Source organism: Vespa velutina, chromosome 11, assembly GCF_912470025.1.
Source record: "Vespa velutina chromosome 11, iVesVel2.1, whole genome shotgun sequence".
In the NCBI taxonomy this organism is placed as follows: Eukaryota; Metazoa; Arthropoda; class Insecta; order Hymenoptera; family Vespidae; genus Vespa; species Vespa velutina.
In genome coordinates, this window is record NC_062198.1 from 682,010 (window position 1) to 704,155 (window position 22,146).

Genomic DNA, 22,146 nt, shown 5'->3' on the forward strand with positions numbered 1-22,146 from the left:
TCTTTCAAGAATATTATTTTTAAAGCAAAAAAATAATCATGCACGTATTCTTTTGACATTGATTGTATATTTATAATGACTAATTTCCGCTTTAAATTCAAAAATAACGCTTTTCCCGCCAAGTAAACTGTCGATCCAACAATGAAAAACTGTACACGCGCGTGACAGAAGAGAACGGATGATAAGAAACAAAGAAACAAAAAGAGAGAGAGAGATAGAGAGAACACACACATACCGTGTTTGTTGGTCCCATTATAATTGCTTTGTCTTTCCTTTTTCGCGTCTTGCGAAACCAATTTATAATCGCCCTTTCTGGACTTCTTTGATCCGAACTTAATGTTGATTCCATTGTCTTGATCTTGAACTCGTTGCATTGTCATCAACCTTCCACTGTGCTCACCGCCGACATGCACCGTTAACAGTGAGATAAAGAAACACGATTGCAACTAGTAAAAGCTCTTTCGATATATAATGATTAAACGTGTCAACAACAAAGACAAGTAACTGATAAATGTAGAGAGAAAAAAAAATCAAATAGCAGGGGTGTTAACGGCGGGCGTAACTGCACCAAACTAGTATATATGCTTATACATTTAACATGTATGTATATGTGTATATGTATGTATGGCGTTCTGTCACTACAGTACAATACGAATATCAATGCTCGCGAATCATATAGTCCGCCCTCGTGTCCTCCTCTTCCGTTTTCTCGAACCTCATCAAAGCGAACGTAGAATACGTTCTACCACTGTTCTCGCACCACTTCCTTCTTCGATAGGAATGTAAACATTCGTTTTGTCCGGTCATAGACTTCACCTTCGTCCACGAGTTTAGTCGACGAAGAAGAAGAATACGAAGAGAAGAACGCGCTCGGTGTAATTGACCTGACGACGCCAACGAGAGCTCGATAGAACGCTTACTACGATAATAAACCGACGCACCGTTTATTCCTGACTTTGATTTTGTTTCAAATGGCATAAAGGGCGACGACGATACCATGTAGACGAGGACTTTAAAACAAAAGTGCCGTTGTCATAACGTACTGTGTAACGAATGAATCGTTAGAGTTTCTTTGCGAGAGAGGCTCGTTCCAACGAAAAAACCTTCCATCCGACCGTGCGTCGCGAGCAGACTGATCAGCTGTCTACCACGCATATCCTCCGTAGCCACTTTCCCCTACTCTTGCCGAGCGATCCAGTCGTTATCCCCACTCCTTCTACTCCAGCACGCGCGATCTTTCTTCTTTGTAACCGAAACCGCACGATCATGCACGAGTTTACGTATCTGTTCGCCTTTCTATCCATCTCTCTCTTTCTCTCTCTCACCCTCTCCTTCTTTTATGCTTTGTTGCAAAATGTTTCGTCTCTTCCTACGACGTTCCAAATAGTTCGCAACCTTTCTCTTTCTCTCTTTCTTTCTCCCCTTCTCACTTCATCCCGCGAATTTATAAACTCTCACGTGTCAAGCAGTGTCGTTCCCGTCGATTTCTCCCACTCCTCCTTTAGGCTTTGCACAAGAAACACAGCGAATAGAGAGAATGGAAAATTTGTCAGAAGCACGTGCTGGAAATACGCAAGTTAATTCGTTATTCTTTTTTCCTTCTTTCTTTTTCTGCTTTTTCTTCTTTTTCTCTTTTTATCCTCGGTAGGCTTTAATATTTATCGCTATGATCGGTACGCGTTCTACTTAAAGTCAAGGTATATATATCGAATAGAAGGTTAGAAAAATATTAATCTCTGATCGTGATTCTTCTGAAAATTTTTTGCGATTCTGTTCGCTTTATTATTATCGTATTATATACGTTTACAAAACTCCTTCTTGTAGATCGATCAAAAATCTTACGACTTTGAACAATTTTGAAAATGCAAAAACAAAAGAATGAACATTATTATTTTACTAATTTAACTTTTCTTCATCTGGTGAAAAATGCGGTCGAATAGATTAGGGATTATTAAATGATAACGCGTTTAACGATGTAACATATTTTTTATCATCAAAAAGATAAAGAAAATCGATTGGTTTACTCAAGGTTATTATATATCATGTTAAAAGCGATAACTCGTTAATTCCATTGATAGAAAAACTAAGATTACTGTGTGCATAGTTGAATTCATTAACATCCGTTTTGTGAAATCACGAGTGTCCGACTACAATTTTCTATCGAAATAAATGTAAGCATTATTGAATTTTTCTTTTAACATTAAATTTCAATTCCTTCATCGTAACTCATATTAAATGTTTTATTGATCTTCTGTGATTGTATCGTGTGTGATCTGCCTGAAATATTATTCGATCTTTTTTTTTTGTGTTCGTTAAAAACGCCGCCATTTTTCAAACAAACATTTCATCAGATTTCAATTCATTCAAAATATATAAATTCAATTCTTGAAATATATAAAATTTTAATATAAAGTTTATTTTCTTAATTATGAGATTTCGTTAATTTATTTCTTTTGCTTGAAAAATCTTATCGTTTTATGCGAACAGTTTGACTTTTACATCGTCGTTTAATGATTTCGATGAAACTGCAATTTTTAACGCTTTATGTGAGCCATTCTGTAAGTTAAAATTTTTAGAATTTTATTTCGGCGTAGTTGAATATTATTAAACACAATAAGCACGACATGAATAAGATAATATGAATCTTATTACAATAGCATAAAGTTTGAACTCGAATGTATATTAAGTTATATTATTCAAAGTGAACATATAAAAAAAATGACCCGTTAAACAACCCGCATAGAAAAGAACACAATAATTAATAGTATCTAAATATATGATTCTTACAATTGAACATTTCCTATTTCATAATCAACTACAATTAGAATGCCGCTTTAAACTAAAGACTCTATCTTTAACGAATTCAAATTTGTCAATATCACTTACGAATCATTTTATTTTATTCAAAAATGAAACTAAAAAATTCGATTTTTTTTTGCGTTTTTTGTAAATGTTATTTTAATAGAAACAATAGCTATTTTATTTTAACATAATACTTGCGTTCAGATATATCAAATCAAAATTCGAATTTGTCAATATCATTTAAAAATCATTTTATTTTATATAAAAACGAAAATAAATTTTTTCTTTAAATCTCATTTAAATGGAATCATTATAATCTATTCAATTTTAACATAATATTTATGTTCAAGTGTACTAAATAAGAATAATAATGGAAAAAAAGTAATAGTAAAAACGTTTTACTGAGAATTGCGAAAATATAGGAAATCCACTTTACGAATACAGATATACTCGTAGGCACATATACACATCTTTTATCATTCGCAATATAGAACATCTTCAACGAACTATGTCGATATCCGCTTTACGCATATTATGAAGTATTTGTGCTAGATCTACCAAACTGCGATAAATATGCTGAGAGATATCCGATATCTCGTGATATAAAATTACACACGCGTATGTATCATGTATTCTATGCGATCTAATCAAACAGATATATTGTGTTCAATAAAATATTTTTTTTTTTTTTTTTTTTTTTTTTTTTTTTTTTTTCCTAATGTAATGTAAGTATAATGTTATGTACCAGTTAATATAAATATAAAAAAGAAGAAGTCGATCGATTAAATTTATGTTTACACGACTTATTTTCGTGATAAATACAAGATAAACTGTCTTGAAATAAATATTTTCATTTATTTAAAAAAAAATGGGGAGAGGAAAAAATTTCAAAGAATAATAAAGATAAAAAAGAAAATGAAGACAGCAGCCTTGAAAATGTTCAAATTGGTCACATCGTACGATTTATCCTATATAAACGCTATCGCAGTTGTTAGTTTTTGCCAATTAGTTTGAAGATGGTGATTAAAACGACACTTCATACTTTGAGATAACTGGAAAGATAAAAAGATTCCAGAAATCGAAAGATACTCCTATCTTAGAAAAATAAGAGAAAAGAAACTATTGATATATTTAACATAAGAATGAATTCATACGTAAGGTATACGATATATTCTACGTAAGAGTGTTACGATTGCTGTGTCGAGCATGTTCGAAAGTATTTGCATAATGTAAAAAAAAAAAAAAAAAAAAAAAAAAATTTAAATTTTAACAAATTAATTGTTCTACTTATGACCTGAAATACACACAATTGTTTACAACGAGCGAAGATGAATCAATTTAAATTCATTCTTATTAAGCATCAATTAATGTTGTACGATGACATTTGTAGAATGAACTATGATGTCGATTGGAACTTTGAAAGAGAGCATACTTTGTATATACAAGAAATATTTGTTCTTTTAAATAATTTTATTATTTAAATTAGAGGGAGGGGAGAGAGAGAGAGAGAAAGAGAGAGAGAGAATAGGTGTTCCTTTGCTCTTCCGTGAACGATACGTTATAATACAAAAAATATCTTTTTAAGCTCAAAGACTATACTAATACTATTCTAGCTAATCGTTACTTACACGATTCATTATTTGTCTATAAATTCGAGCTCTTCTCGTCAAACGAACTATTATATCTTTATTTCTAAACAATACAAAGATAACATTCATAAATTATATAATATTCTTGATACCTTTGAGAGAAGAATAAAATATCGTCGTTCACGTTTAATGCTATTGTAATTACCAAATGATATAACTGAAGATAATATCGATTAGTTTACTTGTATTTTATATAAGTATCTCATAATCTAATTTATCAAGGTATTAGATGGCAAGATATTATATCATTTGATACGAATTGTTTATAAAAAAAAAAAATTCGTAAACAACTATTATAACTTGATATAGCGTTTTGTAAAATATCCCATGAAAAATTCACATTGTGCCTTCTATTGATAACGGTCACGTCAATGGCCGTCGTTTATTACGTCATCAAGATGACGCAACACAGTTTTGCCTAGCGATGAGACTCTGCAATGGAAATGTTTTTGTCAACATATTGAATGCAATTGATGTTAGTTCATCATACCCTCGGACTTTCCTTTATGCTGTCGTAAATATTGTATTACGCGAAAAACATAAGTATCGCTTGTCCTCATTACTTCCGCTTACAAAGAAATCATCTTTTACTCTTCTTACAACTCTGTTATATAATGCAGATGTTTTATAGTTTCTTAAATTTATAATCGTCGTTAATACTTTCTAAAAGTCACTGATATTTATAATGTTTATATTTCATCCATCATTATTCATATATCTAAGAGAAATTTCATTGAATAAAAGAATTCGCATTGATATTTTAAAATTATCGAATTTATTTTTTTTTTCTACATAAAATTAAAATAGCATCTTTAATCTAGTTTATATATGTATAATCAAGTAACAATATTGTCACATCGTTGCTGAAAATATATATGTATCTGTATATGTGGATATACATATGATACATATGTATAATAATCCTGAAATAACACGCACATAAAAATACGTTCGACTATCTATAGTATACTATACAATGATGTTGTCTTTACATTAATACGAAGTCATTATATTTTTATTATAATTTGTTTTTACTACGTTTTTTGAGAAAGAATTCATTTAAGCCTTCATTTTTGCGCTATTGGTTTCATCAACGGAATTTGCCTTACTTTGTTGTTTGATACGGTAATCTGATAAAGCAGCCTTGATTGCATCTTCTGCAAGCACTACAAAATGTACAATCGTATAATTAACTCGTATTATTTTGTAGAATACTTATGTTATTTTTTAGAAGAATATTTTTGTTCTTTGCAGTATTCATTTTGAAAGTCTATAAGAGAATACGTTTACTTACTCGAACAGTGTAGCTTGACCGGTGGTAGGCAAAGTTCCTTTGCTATGTCAGTATTCTTTAATTTCAAAGCTTCATCGATCTACATGTAAAGTTAAAATGATTAGTATAATTACATATAATATTTTCTAATTACAGAAAATAATACAAATTCAGACAACATACAGTTTTTCCTTTTACCCATTCTGTAGCCAAAGAACTAGAAGCGATAGCTGAACCACATCCAAAGGTCTTAAATTTAGCATCAACGATCTTTCCATTTTCATCTACTTTAATCTGTAATTTCATAACATCACCACAAGCTGGAGCACCTACAAGACCTGTGCCTACTCTGGTATCATTCTTATCCATTGAACCTACATTTCTAGGATTCTCATAATGATCGAGCACCTGCATACAATCGAATAAAACAGTTATGAGTAACAATTCTTATTTTGATATTAACATCGTTAAAAGTAAACACATTTCATTAAATAAATATTTATCATATTAAAATATACATGATATATGCTTACTGTATATGTGTAGATTATATACACATATATGTATATATAATATATATGTACATGTATGTATATACATGTTTGACCTTGAACTTTTGTTTTGATTTATACAATATATAGATTTAAGAAATTCGTCACAATAAACACTAATGAAATGATTAACAGAACAACGTGATTTTTAGTCATCTCAGTTTACAAATTTCATAAAAATTATATATAAATGAACAATATACGTGTATGTCATGACACATAGATTTATCATTCAAGTACATAAAACTCAAATATATAAGTTAAAACAATGTGATGTACTAAGAAAAGTTACAATTAAAGAGATATTTACATTGGGATGATAAGATACAGCCGGAACGCTACGAGAAAGAGTTTTTGAAGCCCCATTAAGGGCTTTGGGTAAAGATTTTAACAACGACATCATGTCACTTTATAATCGATGAATTTTTACATAAACGTCAACGCGAAAGACTGTTTCAATTGCTTTCTATTGCGCAATTGAATGAAATCCCGGTATGATTGATATTATAAATATAATAGGTTAGAAAGTGTGTCAAACTATGATCTTAGCGCCGCCTGGTGATATAACATTTGAAACGATGAATGCGGTAAATTTGAAAAGTAAATACTCTCGATTGATGCGTAGGAAAAAATTGCTGTGTAACAACTACAAATATTGATTAGATGTTGCTATCAAATTGTAACTTTAAAATAATCAAGTACAGTGAAATAAGTAAATAATATTAAATAAATAAATGATATTAAATATATTTCATTAAATAATACAAAAATGAATGAAAATATCGAGATATAATGACACAAATTCAACAGACTGTATTCGAGTTTTTACATAAGTCCAAATAACCTACTAAAAATATATAATTTTAAACATGTATAACGATTAATACGAATTATTAAAATGTAATATATCAATAATTGTGTCCATACATTTAAGAGATGCTTTTCTAAAGCTATGAACTCTGAATATCAATTTTGTATTAAAGAAAATGTCGACAAGGCAAACATAAGAAATGTAGAAGATAAAAAGAAGCTCAACGAGTGCAAGATTTATACAAGTTGGCAACATGAGTGGGTTTCGCCTAAACGATTAAACCGTACTAATCCAATTAAAATACGTGAGGTGGTACGTGGTCCATTTTATTCACCGAAATTATTAAAGATCTCACCATTCGTTAATATTTCTTCCGGTGAGGATAGCTGCGAAGCGACAAGATATAAAAAGACTTATGGAGGTATTCCTGATCCTTGGACGGAATGTTTGGCGATAAAAGGATATTGTAATAACGAAAAATATGATAAGATATTAAAAACTTCTTGCGTATCGCGTTACATGAGATTTTGGATAACAGAAACAGTTTGGAAAAAAATGGGTTTACCTTTCATACAGGGTATTCCAGATCCAGATAAGGATTTTTCTAATATTCTAATATCAAAGTGCCCATCGAAACGACAAAAAAATCTCAACTCTGAAACTTTATCACGTTCGAAATCTTTATCAAATTCTTTGGAAAGAAATATCACGGGAACAAATTTTACTCCCTCTAATATAATACCATCTTCAAATTTAATTAATACGAGTAAACAGAAAGCTATAAAAAATGCAAACTCTTCACCGAAGCAGCCCAAAGTGCTCGATGAAGAAATCCCTGATACAGGAAATCATAAAAATCATTCTAGCAAGAATTCAGTAGCGAGAAAATTAGATGGCGATAATTACGTGAATTCCAAATACGAATTATCATCATGTAAATGCGACAAAAGAAACGATAATTTTATCAATAAAACCAAGGACACAAAGTCTAATCAAGTATACTTTCGCTCGTCTCTGAATGTCGCTACGCAAACTTCCCTAGATAGATTTCATCGGGTATCATGTCAACATTCTTCTTTTCAGACATTATTGAAAATTGCCAGAAAAGCTATATTGCCACGAAAAATGTACAAGATACTTAAAGAAAGATGGACTCGTAAAAGATGTCCACATTCTTTGTTAGAACATCAAAATCAATATTTTTCGAGTCATACTGCATCATGCCATTGTATACAAATCATGAAAAAAGATCTTCCGAACAAAATCACAAAAAAAATATCCGATAAATTGTCAACCAATCATATCGTTAACAATTACTGTCCACACTGCAAAGCGTATATTTTAAAAACGAAAACATCTGGTTACCGTTGTCGCAAATTGAAACTTGATCGTTCTAGAAAAAAAATACGAGAAAATACAAGCCTTCCGTCGTACCAATGTTTTCGAGAAAAAATTCAAAAGCCTTTACGAGAAAATGTTACGACCCAAACGGAATTAATGATGCAACGAGTGAATGGAAACGAATTGAGACTAATATGTTCTCGTTGCAATTATCCTTATTTCAAAGCAGAAATGGGAAACGTAATAAATGCATCGACGGATCGTTTAGTCGGTCATAAAATTTCAAAGTTTGTTGGTAATACGTACCACGATGTGAATCATCATTTTCAATATAAATACGATGATGAAAATAAATCAATGGTTGATAAACCAATGGTTGGTAAACCAATCTTGAGATTGATTTCGAAACAAGACGATTCGAATTTGAATGATTTTAGGAAATACGAATACGTCAAAGATATGCAGAAGAACGATCAAAAGAAAATAACAAGAAATACCAAGAAAACGAAATCTGTGATGGAGAGAAATCAAAAAACTCATGACAACGATCATACCAAAGAGAAAATTTGTAACTTTTCCGTGGAAAGTCAAAAATCTACTGTATTGGATACTGATATTTATGCAAATATTTCTAAAGAATCAAAATACGGTAATTGTACGAAATCTACGTCGGTAACATCAAATACATATTCAGATCATCTTAACGAAGTTTTAACGACGTCGAATAAAAATAAAATTATCAACGTAAATAAATTTAAAACCATTTCTACGGATCAAAATTTCTGTAATAAATTCCCAGTTTTGATATCAGATTGCGAGAAAAATACGTATTCAAAGATGGATAATAGAAAAATAAAAGATAAACAGGAAGAGATATTGAGCCATCGGAAAGACCGCGATGTCGTTTCTTCTACAGTTAAAAATGAATCTAACAAAAGGCAAAAATCTAAGAATTTAATCAATTATACGAGATCACCCGAAGAACGATCTAAGACTGAATCAAAGACAAAATCTAAGATAAAACCTGAACGTGAATTTGCAGTAAATTATAAACCTAAATCAAATTCCAAGCTTAAGATTAAATCTAAAGTAAAATCTGCACATAATAAATCTAACCTCAATGTGAACAAAAAATACAATGATAACTTTTACTTTCGAGCTCGATCTAAATCTAATAAATCCAAATCAAGATCTATATCTAAATCCAAATCTGGATCTAAGTCTATATCGAAATCTAGATCGAAGTCCACATCGAAATCCAGATTTAAATCCGAGTCCAATTCTACATCTAAATACATACAGGCGAGATCTAAAGTACGTCCGTTTAAAAGTTTGAAAAATCCAAATGATATTCGAGAACGTGAAAATCTACATGAAAACGAACGTAATTGTCTGACTGAAAGATCGTATAATTGTTATCGTGAAGAGTATACGAAATGTAAAGATTGTAATCCGATTTCTAATGTTTCGATTAATATTGAACGAAATAAATTTATGAAATTATCGCCTTTACGTGAGAATTCTCAAGTGATACGTCAAAAAGAATTATTTACTGAGAATGATTCGTGCGTTGAAAACGATAATAATTTCATTGATGATATGATATCATATTCGCCAATGAACGACGTCAACGTAAAAAAAAAGATAAATGAAAATATAGACAATAAAGGCACCAGTACGACCGGATTTAATTTTGAACCCGGTCCGTGTATAAATCGAGAAACTTATAACAAGATAATCGATTCGAATGACTCGATATATTCATCAATGCAAAATTTTTATAAAAATAATGAAAATAGAGATCGAACATTTCCTTTCAAGAAAAATTGTTGGCTTAGTAAAAGCGATAATTGTATGAATTCGAATAACAAACAGGAGGAACGAAAGAACGATATTTTGTACAGAAATGGAAATGATTGTTATTTAAAATTTTGTAATTCTCGATATTTCAGTAGCGTTCAATCATTGAGCGATGACTCGAGCAAAGTGATATATAAAGAAAATTCAATTAAAAAATAAAACAAAAGATCGATAAATGTTTTATCTTTATTGAGAATTTAATCTAACTTAATTGTAATTTTGACATTATTATTAGTACGAGCTGACTTTTGTACTTGAAAAAAAAAATAAATAAATAAATAAAATTGCGTTAAAAAGTAAACATTTATTGTAGAAAAATAATTTCATAAATTTTCTGATATAAATTATAAAATTTAAATGAAAATACCATAATATGACGGATTTATATGCAAATGATAAATTGTACATTTTTATATAGTCGCATTGTTAATTTTTATTTGATAACGTGAACACATTGTAACGGAAATTTTGTATAAATACCAACATCGTATAAGAAAAATCTGTTTTTATACACGTCTTCCGTATATTTTTTTTGTATCATTACATTGAAAGTAAAAATCCATAAAATTGATAGTCACTTGCATAAAAAATAAAAGAAGAATAGAAAAGAAAAAAAATACAAAAATTAAAATTTTTTTCTCATCATATTATAAACAGAATTTTTTCATATTTTCTTATTGCTTCTTAATTCAGTCAAGCATGAACGAGTATCATAACCACTCAATATGGTTTGGGAATTTTAAAGGAGGGCGCCACTGTGCGCTGTGAAAATATAAAAATCAAAAATAAATGTTTCAAAAAATTATTTTACGTAGTAATAAATAAAAATATTGCACATTTATATCCGAAACGTATTTTAATATTTACGTAAACGCGATTAAAATTCATAAAGAAAATTTTTTTACATATAATCATCTGATAAGAAATAATTGATCTAAGGTCGTTAAACAAAAAACGAATTTTGTATATCGTATACGTTCGATTACAATAGCAATTTTAATAAGAAAAAGAATTGAATTTTTTTGAAGTTGTTGATGCGTAAAATACGGTATGGCCATCTATGAGTACATGTGTGTTAGTCAGAATGTGTTAGCATGTTTTCCATGTGATTGTTCGTGTTATCGCTAAATGATTTAAAGCACCTTTCCCTTATCTCATGAGATTTTTATAATTTCCGTTCATTCAGAATCGAACGTGTTCGTATTAATTGCAATTTGAAAAGTGAGATTATATATTATTATTAATGAAAATTAAATGTGTTATAAGTAATTCAACAATTTAACAATTGTGTTTTTATCGTGTGTGTTCTTTGTAACAGTAATTAAAATTTTATATTTAATATTTTTTTGAGTGAACATACGCGACATTGCTTTCATCATCGTGTAAGATCAGTCTTGTGACTGTAGGATTTTCAGTGTATATATTTTTTACACAGTATATTGAATTAATTAGAAATTCATTTATTATATTAATGCAGAAATATCTTTATCTTTATAAATTTTATATAAAATGTCTTCTTTGTTGTAACAAAATTATTTTATTATAAATGAATAAAAATAACCATGAGATTCATATATTACATGTATATAGAGATATATATAGGGACAAAAGTTACAATTCTTCTTAAAAGTAAAGACAAGGAATAATAATAAAGAGAATATTATGTCCCATATGATAGAATAGAATATTTTTATTTTATTTAATCAAATTTGTTCTTAAAAAAACATAATAGGAAAAAAATAATTTTGTTAACAGTTGTAAAGATTAGCAAGAAAGAAGGAAATAAACTTTGGAATGGTTAAATCAAATAGTGCCAAAGCCAATGTGTTATACAAAGTTTACGTACTAAAAATAGAAAATGCCAGGCACACTGACATATCCAATTTATGCCGATGTTGAACCATCAGTTCCAAGACGTCGTGCTTATACATGGAATTCTCAACAACGATCAACATCTCATGTAACAGATTTGACATCACGTGCAGGACGATTATCCTTAACAGATAATGTGGTAAGAGATTACTTCTTTTCTCATACTTATTATTTATAAAATCTTTTTGTACTCATATCTTGGTTGATCACATTAACATTGTATATTCTTATTATTTTAAAAAATTACTTCTAATAACTTAGATTTCTAATTTGTATGCATCAATTTTAATTAAAATCAAGATAAATAATATTTTTATTTAAAAAGTTTACATTATCACATGATAAGATCACAAAATCATTAATAACAGACCAACTATCACATTTACAAAATGCCTACTTCTATAGATACAAATTCGAATATAATTTAACGTCATTTCTCAAAGCTTAGATCATTCATATTTAGATTCGATGTAATTACAAATTGATACGAAAGCATTATCAAGTATAGTATTGTATATTACGTAGAACCAACACGTTTATGTAATCAGTTGATGTTTCACTGATATCGAGAAAACTCGTTGAGAACAATTAAGAAAAATAATCGTGACATGTAACTTCGCAGGCGCGATGGAAGCCATTGTCTGATACAGCTTTTAAAAATTCCCGCAAAACGTACGAAACTTTTCGCTTCATTTTTTTTTATTAGTCATCATTGAGTCATCATAATTTTATAATAAAACGGATCGAATCGAGATGTATAGTTTGATTGAAAATAAGTGAACATAAATCTTTCGAGGAAAAAGTAGTAAATTAAATTTCACTACAATTTTTAAATATTTAAAGAGGAAAGTGGCCATCTTTAAATTCGAGTATGTCATATCCGCCTAGCTGGTAGTGAAATAAGCGACGGAGAGGGGTTAAGACAAAATAGGTTTCTTAATGGCATATAAGAAACTGAGATACTCGTAAATTTGTTAGACTAATCGTCGACCATTACAAAGAAATATAATAAACGTTAACGTTAATGGCAGAGGAAAATGTATACGGATATAAACCAACAGCCGGGATCGATGGAGATTCTGTACGTAAATTTTTTGACAGTTTGACAAGTACAGGTTGGATTTCAATTGATAAAGCGACAGTGAAACCGTTAATGTTAGGATATTTTATAATTTAAGATATAGGAATAAAAATTTAGTTATGTAGACGTTTTTTTTGTATAAATTAAAAAGAAAGAATGAGACATAAATTTATAAAAAAAATGTTGATCCTTAACTTTTACAATAGTTTTGCATTAACAATTATTATTATGTTGTCAATGTTAAATTAATTGCTTTGTTCATTTATTATTTTAAAACTTGTTTATGTCAGACTTTTAAAGGAATTTTAATAAAAATGTATTTTGTTAAACACACCGAACTAAATTGACGATAATATCTCATTAATACGAACTATATTGAAATTATAGTTCGTCATACATCTTGTACTGATCTTTTTATTTTATTGGTGCTTCTTAAATGTCTACTGACATTTTGTTTCTATATTAATTGCTTAAATGTTAATTTTAAAATATATTGTGTGTGAGTGTAAGCATATAAAAATAATTACAAAGTTTATCAATTTAATTGAATATAATATTGTATTTAGAGAGATGAGGGTACGCGCAAGTTGAGGTTAAAGGTGATTGCGGGACATCACCTTGCAAAAAAGGATATCTTTGGTGCAAGTGATCCTTATGTCCGCGTAGACTTAAATACTATAAATGGAGATCAGACTGTAGATTCTGCACTTACAAAAACTAAAAAGAAGACTTTAAATCCTATTTGGGAAGAAGAATTTATATTTAGAGTAAGTAATTTATGTAAAAATTCTCATTATGTATATATATTAATCTATTGACGTTTTATTAAATAATATGCTTTTTATGCAGGTTAAGCCTGTTGATCATAAGCTAGTATTACAAGTTTTTGACGAAAATAGATTGACAAGGGATGATTTTCTTGGGATGGTAGAATTAACACTACTTAATTTACCTAAGGAACAAGAGGGTCGTACAATTCCTGCTAGAATCTATATTCTTCGACCACGTAGGTAGGGAATTTTCAAAATGTTATTTTAAAATTGTATATTTTCTTATTGTAAAATATTATTGTATTTCATTATTAACTATTAATCTTTTCCACTTAGTTATTTCTAAAATATATCATTGTTCATTATATAAAATAAATCAACGTATTTTGTTTATATAAATGATACAGTATAAATAGTTCACTTGCAAATGTAAGATGAGTAACTTATATATAAAGATATGGTATAGTAATCATTCCAGTCAGCGATCAAGAGTTAAAGGAACATTGGAAATATATCATGCATATATTTCTGACTCAACAACTACGGAGAATGAAGATGGAGATGCATCTGATTCAGGAGGATGGGAGCTAGTACAGCCAGAAAATAATAGTCCTGTAGAACAAGCTGCAGAAGTACGTACATGTATGCAAATGTATCTACAAGAAAACATAAAATATTTGTTCTTATAGATCCATATGCCTAATGGACCATTACCCCCAGGATGGGAAGAAAGACAAGATGCTAATGGAAGAACATACTATGTCAATCACATTGCTCGATTTACACAATGGGAGCGCCCAACAGATACGTATGTAATCTGTTTAATGTATTATTTATAGAAATATTTAATCTTCTTGTTTTTATAGAAATACATCTTCTACTGGAAACATAACAGAACAACGTAATTTGGATACGGCAGCAACAGAATTTCAACGACGTTTCCACATTAGTGCAGATGAAGAAAATAGACACCGAAGTTCAGTTATTAATCAGGTAATTTGTCTATTATTATCCTTTTAAGATTCTTAAATTTTATGGTTAAAGAAATAAGCTCCATAATCAACATACAGAGAGTGCATACATAATGCATACATAATTTCATATTCTAATTACAACATAATTCTCTCTTTTTCTCTCTCTCTCTCTCTCCCCTCCCTCCCTCCATCTCCCTCTCCTTCTCTCTACTTAGTTTGTAGTGAATATAGTACTCTCTACTTTCAAATCTCCATACTGAGAATATGTCTAATTTTGTTGTAATACTAATATTTCTTATACAATAAATGTGTGCAAAGTTATAAAGGACAACAACTGTACTGGGGATAAAATGAAGTAGTAACATGCTTAGGAAATAAACATTCATTAATAGATGATAAAATTTTATTTGTACTCAATTTTTCTAAATTTATTAATACATATATATAATTTTCTCGAAGATAAAACATAATTTAAATAGTAAAATGGAGAAATAATTCGTGGCTTTATTAGTACAAATATGCATGGATCTTTTAAGATGAGTAGATAAAATATATTTAATATTTAAATAACAATTCAATTTCTCAAAATTCTTTGGTATAAGATGTTGTTTTTATAGTGGGTTGTTAGATATTTCATAGATAAAAAAATCAGAGCTTTGTACATATATATCCAATAATTTGATGCTACGATAACATTCTAACAATACAGACAGATTAGCATGCAGTATGTAGCAATTTGTGCATGTGTGTGTAAGGATGGTGAAGTTCTACGCGAAGAAGATGAAGATTCAGAAGCAAGAGATAGTGAGGGTAGGATTCATAGGGAAGGGGGTATTGGGGATACTTCCTCAGAGTCTGGACATTCTGTTGATCTACGTGGCTACCAAAGTGAATGTGAAGATCAGGTATTCATTCAAGCAAACTTTTCGTGTTTAATTTATTATGATGTAGTTATACATAAAAATTAATTTACACAATTATACAATTGTGTATTATTTATATGCATTTTAACGCGTGCATGTATGTGTGTATGTTTACATATATATCTCATATGGAGATACAGAACAATAATACAAAAGTTTAATAATGTGTGTTTATCACTAATTGAAAGAAACATTGGAGAGTACTGAATTTCAGCTGATTGTTTTGCTTATTATTGACACTATTGTATGTACTTTCATTATTGTTGATTCTATTAATAATATTTTTTGCATGACTATTCAACTATTTTTTTTCAGTTTATCATTTTAACAAGTTTTATATTTATTTACGTTAAAATATACTTCAAGAAAAAAATATTTTACATTTTTCATTGCAGCTTTAATATATGTATGTAACTTTTTATGAATAGGTGTCTTTAAAAATGGTGACACCAGTTTGACAAACGTATTTGTTGTATTCATATAGGTTTAGATATAAGTAATTATAACTTATTAAGAAGTATATAATTTGTTCGCAGAGTGACAATGTTGATAGTCCAGCTGGTTCAAGACGATCATCAGAGCAGGTAATATTATATTAGCTTCTTATTATAAAACTTATATTTATAACAACGATATTTACAATATAGATCGACAGTCCAAAACCTACACTTTCTGTATGTGAGGAAGGTTTGCCACCTGGTTGGGGTATGCAAATAGCTCCCAATGGTCGTGTATTTTTTATTGATCACAATGAAAGAGCAACAACATGGATTGATCCAAGAACAGGCAGGCCAAGTTCTATACCTAATCACATTGCACCATCAACTACCCCAAGAAGCGATTTAGATCAACTTGGACCTCTTCCAGAAGGCTGGGAAGAAAGAGTACATACAGATGGACGAATATTTTTCATAGATCACAGTACGTTTTTATATCTTTTTATTAAAAAAAAATATATATATATATATATTAATCGTAATTCTCTTTTTTATAGACACTAGGACAACTCAATGGGAAGATCCGCGTATGTCTAATCCACAAATCGCTGGTCCAGTAAGTTTTAGAGACACAGTAATATATCGCGGTAAAATATTTATATAATTTGCTAAATTTATTTTATATAGGCTGTACCATACTCCAGAGATTACAAGCGTAAATATGAATATTTGAAGTCTCAATTGAGAAAACCGGTAAGTTCAAATGCAGAATATCTAAATATATTATATTAATTTTTGAATTTTTGAATTTATGAAAATTTTTATTTCAGAACAATGTTCCTAACAAATTTGAAATAAAAGTTGGAAGGAACAACATATTGGAAGACTCATATCGTATTATAAGTTCTGTGAATAGAGTGGAGATTCTAAAAACAAAACTATGGGTAGAATTTGAAGGAGAAGTAGGTTTAGATTATGGGGGTCTCGCAAGAGAATGGTTTTTCCTTTTATCTAAAGAAATGTTTAACCCATATTATGGCCTTTTTGAATATTCTGCTACGTGAGTAGTTTAAATCAACTTTTTTTTTATTTATCCTTATAATAACGTTATTTTATTATTTCATTTATCATATGATGTAACAGAGACAACTATACTCTTCAAATCAATCCATTCTCTGGAGTATGCAATGAGGAACATTTGAATTACTTTAAATTTATTGGACGTATAGCTGGCATGGCAGTATATCATGGCAAACTTTTGGATGGTTAGTATATATTTGTATTATTTATTTATATATACATATTTCTTTATATGTTATACTGTCATTCTTTTTAGCATTCTTTATTCGACCATTTTATAAAATGATGTTGGGAAAGCCTATCGATTTGAAAGATATGGAAAGTGTTGATTCTGAGTACTATAATTCGTTGTTATGGATTAAAGAGAATGATCCAAGTGAATTAGAACTTACATTTTCCGTTGACGAAGAAAGCTTTGGACATACCTCACAGAGAGAGCTTAAGCCAGATGGTGCTAATATATCATTAACGGACGAAAACAAAGATGAGTATATAAGTTTAGTTATTCAATGGAGATTTGTATCACGCGTGCAAGAACAAATGAACGCATTCTTAGAAGGATTTAATGCACTAATACCACCAACGCTAGTGAAAATATTCGACGAACATGAATTGGAATTATTGATGTGTGGTATCCAACATATTGATGTAAAAGACTGGAAGCAAAACACATTATACAAAGGAGATTATCATGCAAATCATATTGTAGTCCAATGGTTTTGGAGAGTCGTTCTTTCATTTACTAATGAAATGAGATCGAGACTTTTACAATTTGTGACTGGTACGTCACGGGTTCCGATGAATGGTTTCAAAGAACTTTATGGAAGCAATGGACCACAGTTATTTACAATTGAAAAGTGGGGTACACCGGATAATTATCCAAGAGCACATACTTGGTAAATACATAATTTCTATGTCGATTAAAGTAACGTATATTGTTCAACTTCAAACAGATTTTATGTATTTTATAAACAATATTAAGTCTGAAAAGAATTCTAGTCATGACAAATAAAAACTTTTAAGGTTAACTAATCACACAGAATTAATGAAATGTCTGAAGATTTATAAAAATAATTATAACCGATTGTCTTTTTACAGTTTTAATCGTATTGATCTTCCACCTTACGAAAGTTATCAACAGCTCAGGGATAAGTTAATAAAAGCTATTGAAGGTTCTCAAGGTTTTGCTGGAGTCGATTAGCACGAAATACCCCTATTCATGCTGATTCTGTAATATAATATACATATGTATATATATAACACGCATAAGTACACAGCGATGTATACCGACTTGACATTATTGACTATTTAATACAATTAATATTTTCCTGCACTATAAAAATTTAGTTGTGTCTTGAGTATGACAACGAGATAAAGTATAAAATACATACATTGCTTAGGTTTTACGAACGACATGGACAAAATTTGAAACATTATTATTTTCTATAAAATGTTTCTCCATTGGCGAAATTTTGCATGATTTTAAATGGATATGACGTGTAATAACTAATGACCGTGTTTGTTCGTTCAGTACTAGAGAAAGTTTTAGTCTTTATCGATACAAGTATTTCAGCAAATTTATTTTAAGTTAATACGGCCCGGCTACTATACGATGGAAAATAATAGTGTGATATTAATTTTGTAAATAAATTTATAATAAGGTAATTAATCTATTATTTAAGATGTCCATCGCTAAATTATGCGATCATTTAAAAAGAAGGAAATATTAGAAAAGTGTCAAACTTTTAGTAGATTGATTTTGTTTAGGATTATTAATTTTCCTTAATTCGTTAAATTAACAATAATATTATCGGTCATGAGTAAAATATAGCCATATTCTTATAAAGCGAAGCTATATACAATTGATAAATGTGAAAAGTTTAAATACAAATGTACAGAAAAAAGCAGGAAGGCTAGAATAATTTTTATTAATGATGTCGTTAGAAAGAAATTTAGACAAAATCGTATAATTAAAAATGACGAGGATTTAAAAGTTATATTGAGTTGTGATTTTATTAATACATGTCATTTTGCAATTTTGTTTTATAGAAGATGACATATAGATAATTTGACCATATATTTCAAATGTATAACACGTACTACTTAAAACACATGGCACGTTAAAATATTACGTAGCACATAATATTAATATTTTGCTTTGTATCTCGTTCTTTTTAATAATGTTAGCAGTAAACACAATTAATGTTTACTCAATTAGTTGATTGTACATAATTTAGTATAATTAAGATACAAGATATATGGCAAAACTACATTAAAACTTTTAACTGTTTGTAAACGTCGACAATATTCTAAAAGAACAGACAATTGATTTTATCAAAAATGAGATGAATATATAATATTATCGCCGATGCACTAGAATCAGCAATAATGGCAAGTTAAGCGTTGTGGATAAATGCCTACTCTGTATTATAATACGTATCCATAGAGTATAATAAGTATCCTAGAAGATATTTAATATACGAAGTTGACTACACATTCCATCCTATTTGTACAGCTTATTTTTTTTAAACGAATACGTCCCGTTTAGATGATAAACATCCTTATGTAACAACGTAACATTTTGTGGCCTTAAATTCCGATTATGATATTTCTTATCGTAGTACATTTCTGATTATAAATGTTAAATTTATATTACTATAAAGAATAAGAATCGTTTGATCTAATTAAATACATCCGTTTGAAATATTATTTTCAAATGCGTCTGGCAAGAAAAGATATCGTGCATTACTGTGAACGTGTGAATTTAAATCATAATAAATAGGTGTTACTTTTGAAAAGTAACAATCCTGTGATAGATCATACATAACGTTGAACCTTTGAATTTAATTTTAAATATAAAACAGTATTATTTCTTATATGAATAGCAATATCTTGATTTTACGAATTCATTGAGAAACCACGACGATCCTCCTTAATATTAATTACAACACGATCGAGTATAATATTAATACTGTAGATTCTTTTTCTTTATGTAAGCTAACATCTAATAGAACCGAAAATGGATCATTATTAATATTATGGCAGTAATGCATGGATACTTTATTGCTGTAATCATTAAAAAATATTATATTTATGTAAGGTATATCTAATCGTATTAATGTATATATCGTAGTCTCATATAAGCAGTCTTATTCAGAGTATAGCATTTTTTAAAGAAATCCCGCAGATAGATGTAAGCTAGAAGCTGTTTAGTCCATTCGACTTAAATAAGCGACGTTATCAATGGCTATTTTAAGCTATCACGAGTTTGTTAATGTTTATTCGTTTCTTTTTTCTTTTTTTAGCAAAATTTTTACCGACGAAGCTTTGACAAAAAAAAAAAACAAAAAAAAAACAAAAAGAATAATCCAAGCTTTGACGATTACTTTGTATCAACAAAAAAAAAAAAAAAAAAAAAAAAAAAAAAGAAAAAAAAAGGAAAAAAAAAAAGAAAAAGAGAAAAAATCGTAACTGATGAAAAATAATCGATAAAATAATTATCATTTATTGTTATTATTATTGTTTTGTCTAATCAATATAGTCATATCCAATATGGCGTTGTGTATTCTTAAGAAAAAAGGAGACTTAACTTTTTTCTTAATATAAGACAGGTTCGATATTTCATACATAATAGATACAACAGACACAGCTACACGATTTATTTACATTCTTACATTCATATGTCGGCTGAAAAGTACGACTTAATCGAAATGACACTTGTATTCCTTTATTATTTCATATGTAAATATAAAAAAAAAAAGAAAGAAAAAAAAATATATGTGAAAGAAATACGACGCTGTAATATATTAATTATTAATTATTATTAAAAACACTTATATGATATCTCTTCATTTTACTTGTAATTAAAGGATTATTAATGCTAATGTGCTTGTAAGACCATATGTTACGATTGGTAGACGATAATTAATACAAAACATTTGAGCATAAATATCAGGAGGAACGAGGGACGACGAAGAGAGAGGATCGAACATCTAGGCGATGGTGTATAATTAATGAATTAATTAAATAATTAATCGAATTAAGGATTAAGAAAGAAATCTTATGTTCTTATAACGATATTATGGAAGAACCAGACTATATATGCAAATAAATTATATTAAAAAGTTACATGATACCATTGAGCCTATAATTTATTTATGTCTCGTATAATAAGGAAAAGGTAGGTAACGAAAAGATCGTTCAAAATTTAGCGCGGTTCGAATGTCGGCTACTACGTCATCGTTTCGACTACTCCGTAGTACTAACAGACGACGCGAGATGTCGATACGGGCGGGCACATCCGCAGAATCAAAAAAGACAGCTGGGAAGCGTAACATCACACATCGATTCGGTGGCCCTTCGGAGGTTGAAAAACTTTTTCGTAAGCGTGTCGAAGACCGGCGGGACCCCCGAACGAACGAACGGACGAACAAACGGACGGCACGAACCGTTAACGTCATCGTCAAGAAAACGTGTATTATTTGTATTGTATAGATCGAGAAACGTTGTTGTCGTCGTCCTCTCTCTCTCTCTACTTGCGTTTCGTGTTCGACGACGAGTCCAACGATCGCGGGAGGAACGAAAAGGACGAACGCAATAGGAGAGAGAAAACGAAAAGGACGAAAAGAAAAAAGAAAGAAAGTAAAAGAGAAAAAGAAAGAAAGAGAGAGAGAAAAAGAAAGAATGAGATAGAAAAAGATAAATATATAAAGCGAGAGAGAG

At 29.5% G+C, this 22,146-nt stretch overlaps 3 protein-coding genes across 7 annotated transcripts in view; 1 reads left to right on the top strand and 2 right to left on the bottom strand.

The window, feature by feature from the left end:
• Positions 1 to 1,486, bottom strand: part of LOC124953205 (monocarboxylate transporter 14) — a 6,320-nt gene extending 4,834 nt beyond the window's left edge. Inside the window, exon 1 of the mRNA XM_047504253.1 lies at positions 236 to 1,486. Within this exon, the coding sequence (XP_047360209.1) occupies positions 236 to 380 (145 nt within the window). The 5' untranslated portion in view covers positions 381 to 1,486. The remainder of the gene's footprint in view (positions 1 to 235) is intronic.
• Positions 1,100 to 21,552, top strand: LOC124953201 (E3 ubiquitin-protein ligase Nedd-4). 5 transcript variants are annotated; one of them, XM_047504235.1, is made up of 16 exons: positions 2,002 to 2,171; positions 12,043 to 12,298; positions 13,807 to 14,007; positions 14,090 to 14,250; positions 14,477 to 14,642; positions 14,700 to 14,818; positions 14,877 to 15,003; positions 15,740 to 15,889; positions 16,444 to 16,491; positions 16,555 to 16,828; positions 16,902 to 16,960; positions 17,032 to 17,097; positions 17,175 to 17,404; positions 17,488 to 17,609; positions 17,681 to 18,320; positions 18,523 to 21,552. In XM_047504235.1, the coding sequence occupies exons 2-16, from the start codon at positions 12,146 to 12,148 to the stop codon at positions 18,623 to 18,625; spliced, it is 2,619 nt and encodes an 872-aa protein (XP_047360191.1). In that variant the 5' UTR covers positions 2,002 to 2,171; positions 12,043 to 12,145; the 3' UTR covers positions 18,626 to 21,552. The 5 variants fall into 5 exon arrangements, 4 of the variants coding, with proteins under 4 accessions (XP_047360191.1, XP_047360190.1, XP_047360192.1 ...); XM_047504234.1 differs by lacking the exon at positions 2,002 to 2,171 and adding an exon at positions 11,401 to 11,508; XM_047504236.1 differs by lacking the exons at positions 2,002 to 2,171; positions 15,740 to 15,889 and adding an exon at positions 11,403 to 11,508.
• Positions 5,204 to 6,773, bottom strand: LOC124953209 (iron-sulfur cluster assembly enzyme ISCU, mitochondrial). Its single transcript, XM_047504259.1, has 4 exons — positions 6,586 to 6,773; positions 5,908 to 6,132; positions 5,746 to 5,824; positions 5,204 to 5,617 (listed from the first exon to the last, which is right to left on the bottom strand). The coding sequence occupies exons 1-4, from the start codon at positions 6,676 to 6,678 to the stop codon at positions 5,511 to 5,513; spliced, it is 504 nt and encodes a 167-aa protein (XP_047360215.1). The 5' UTR covers positions 6,679 to 6,773; the 3' UTR covers positions 5,204 to 5,510.
• Positions 21,553 to 22,146: the final 594 nt, after the last annotated feature.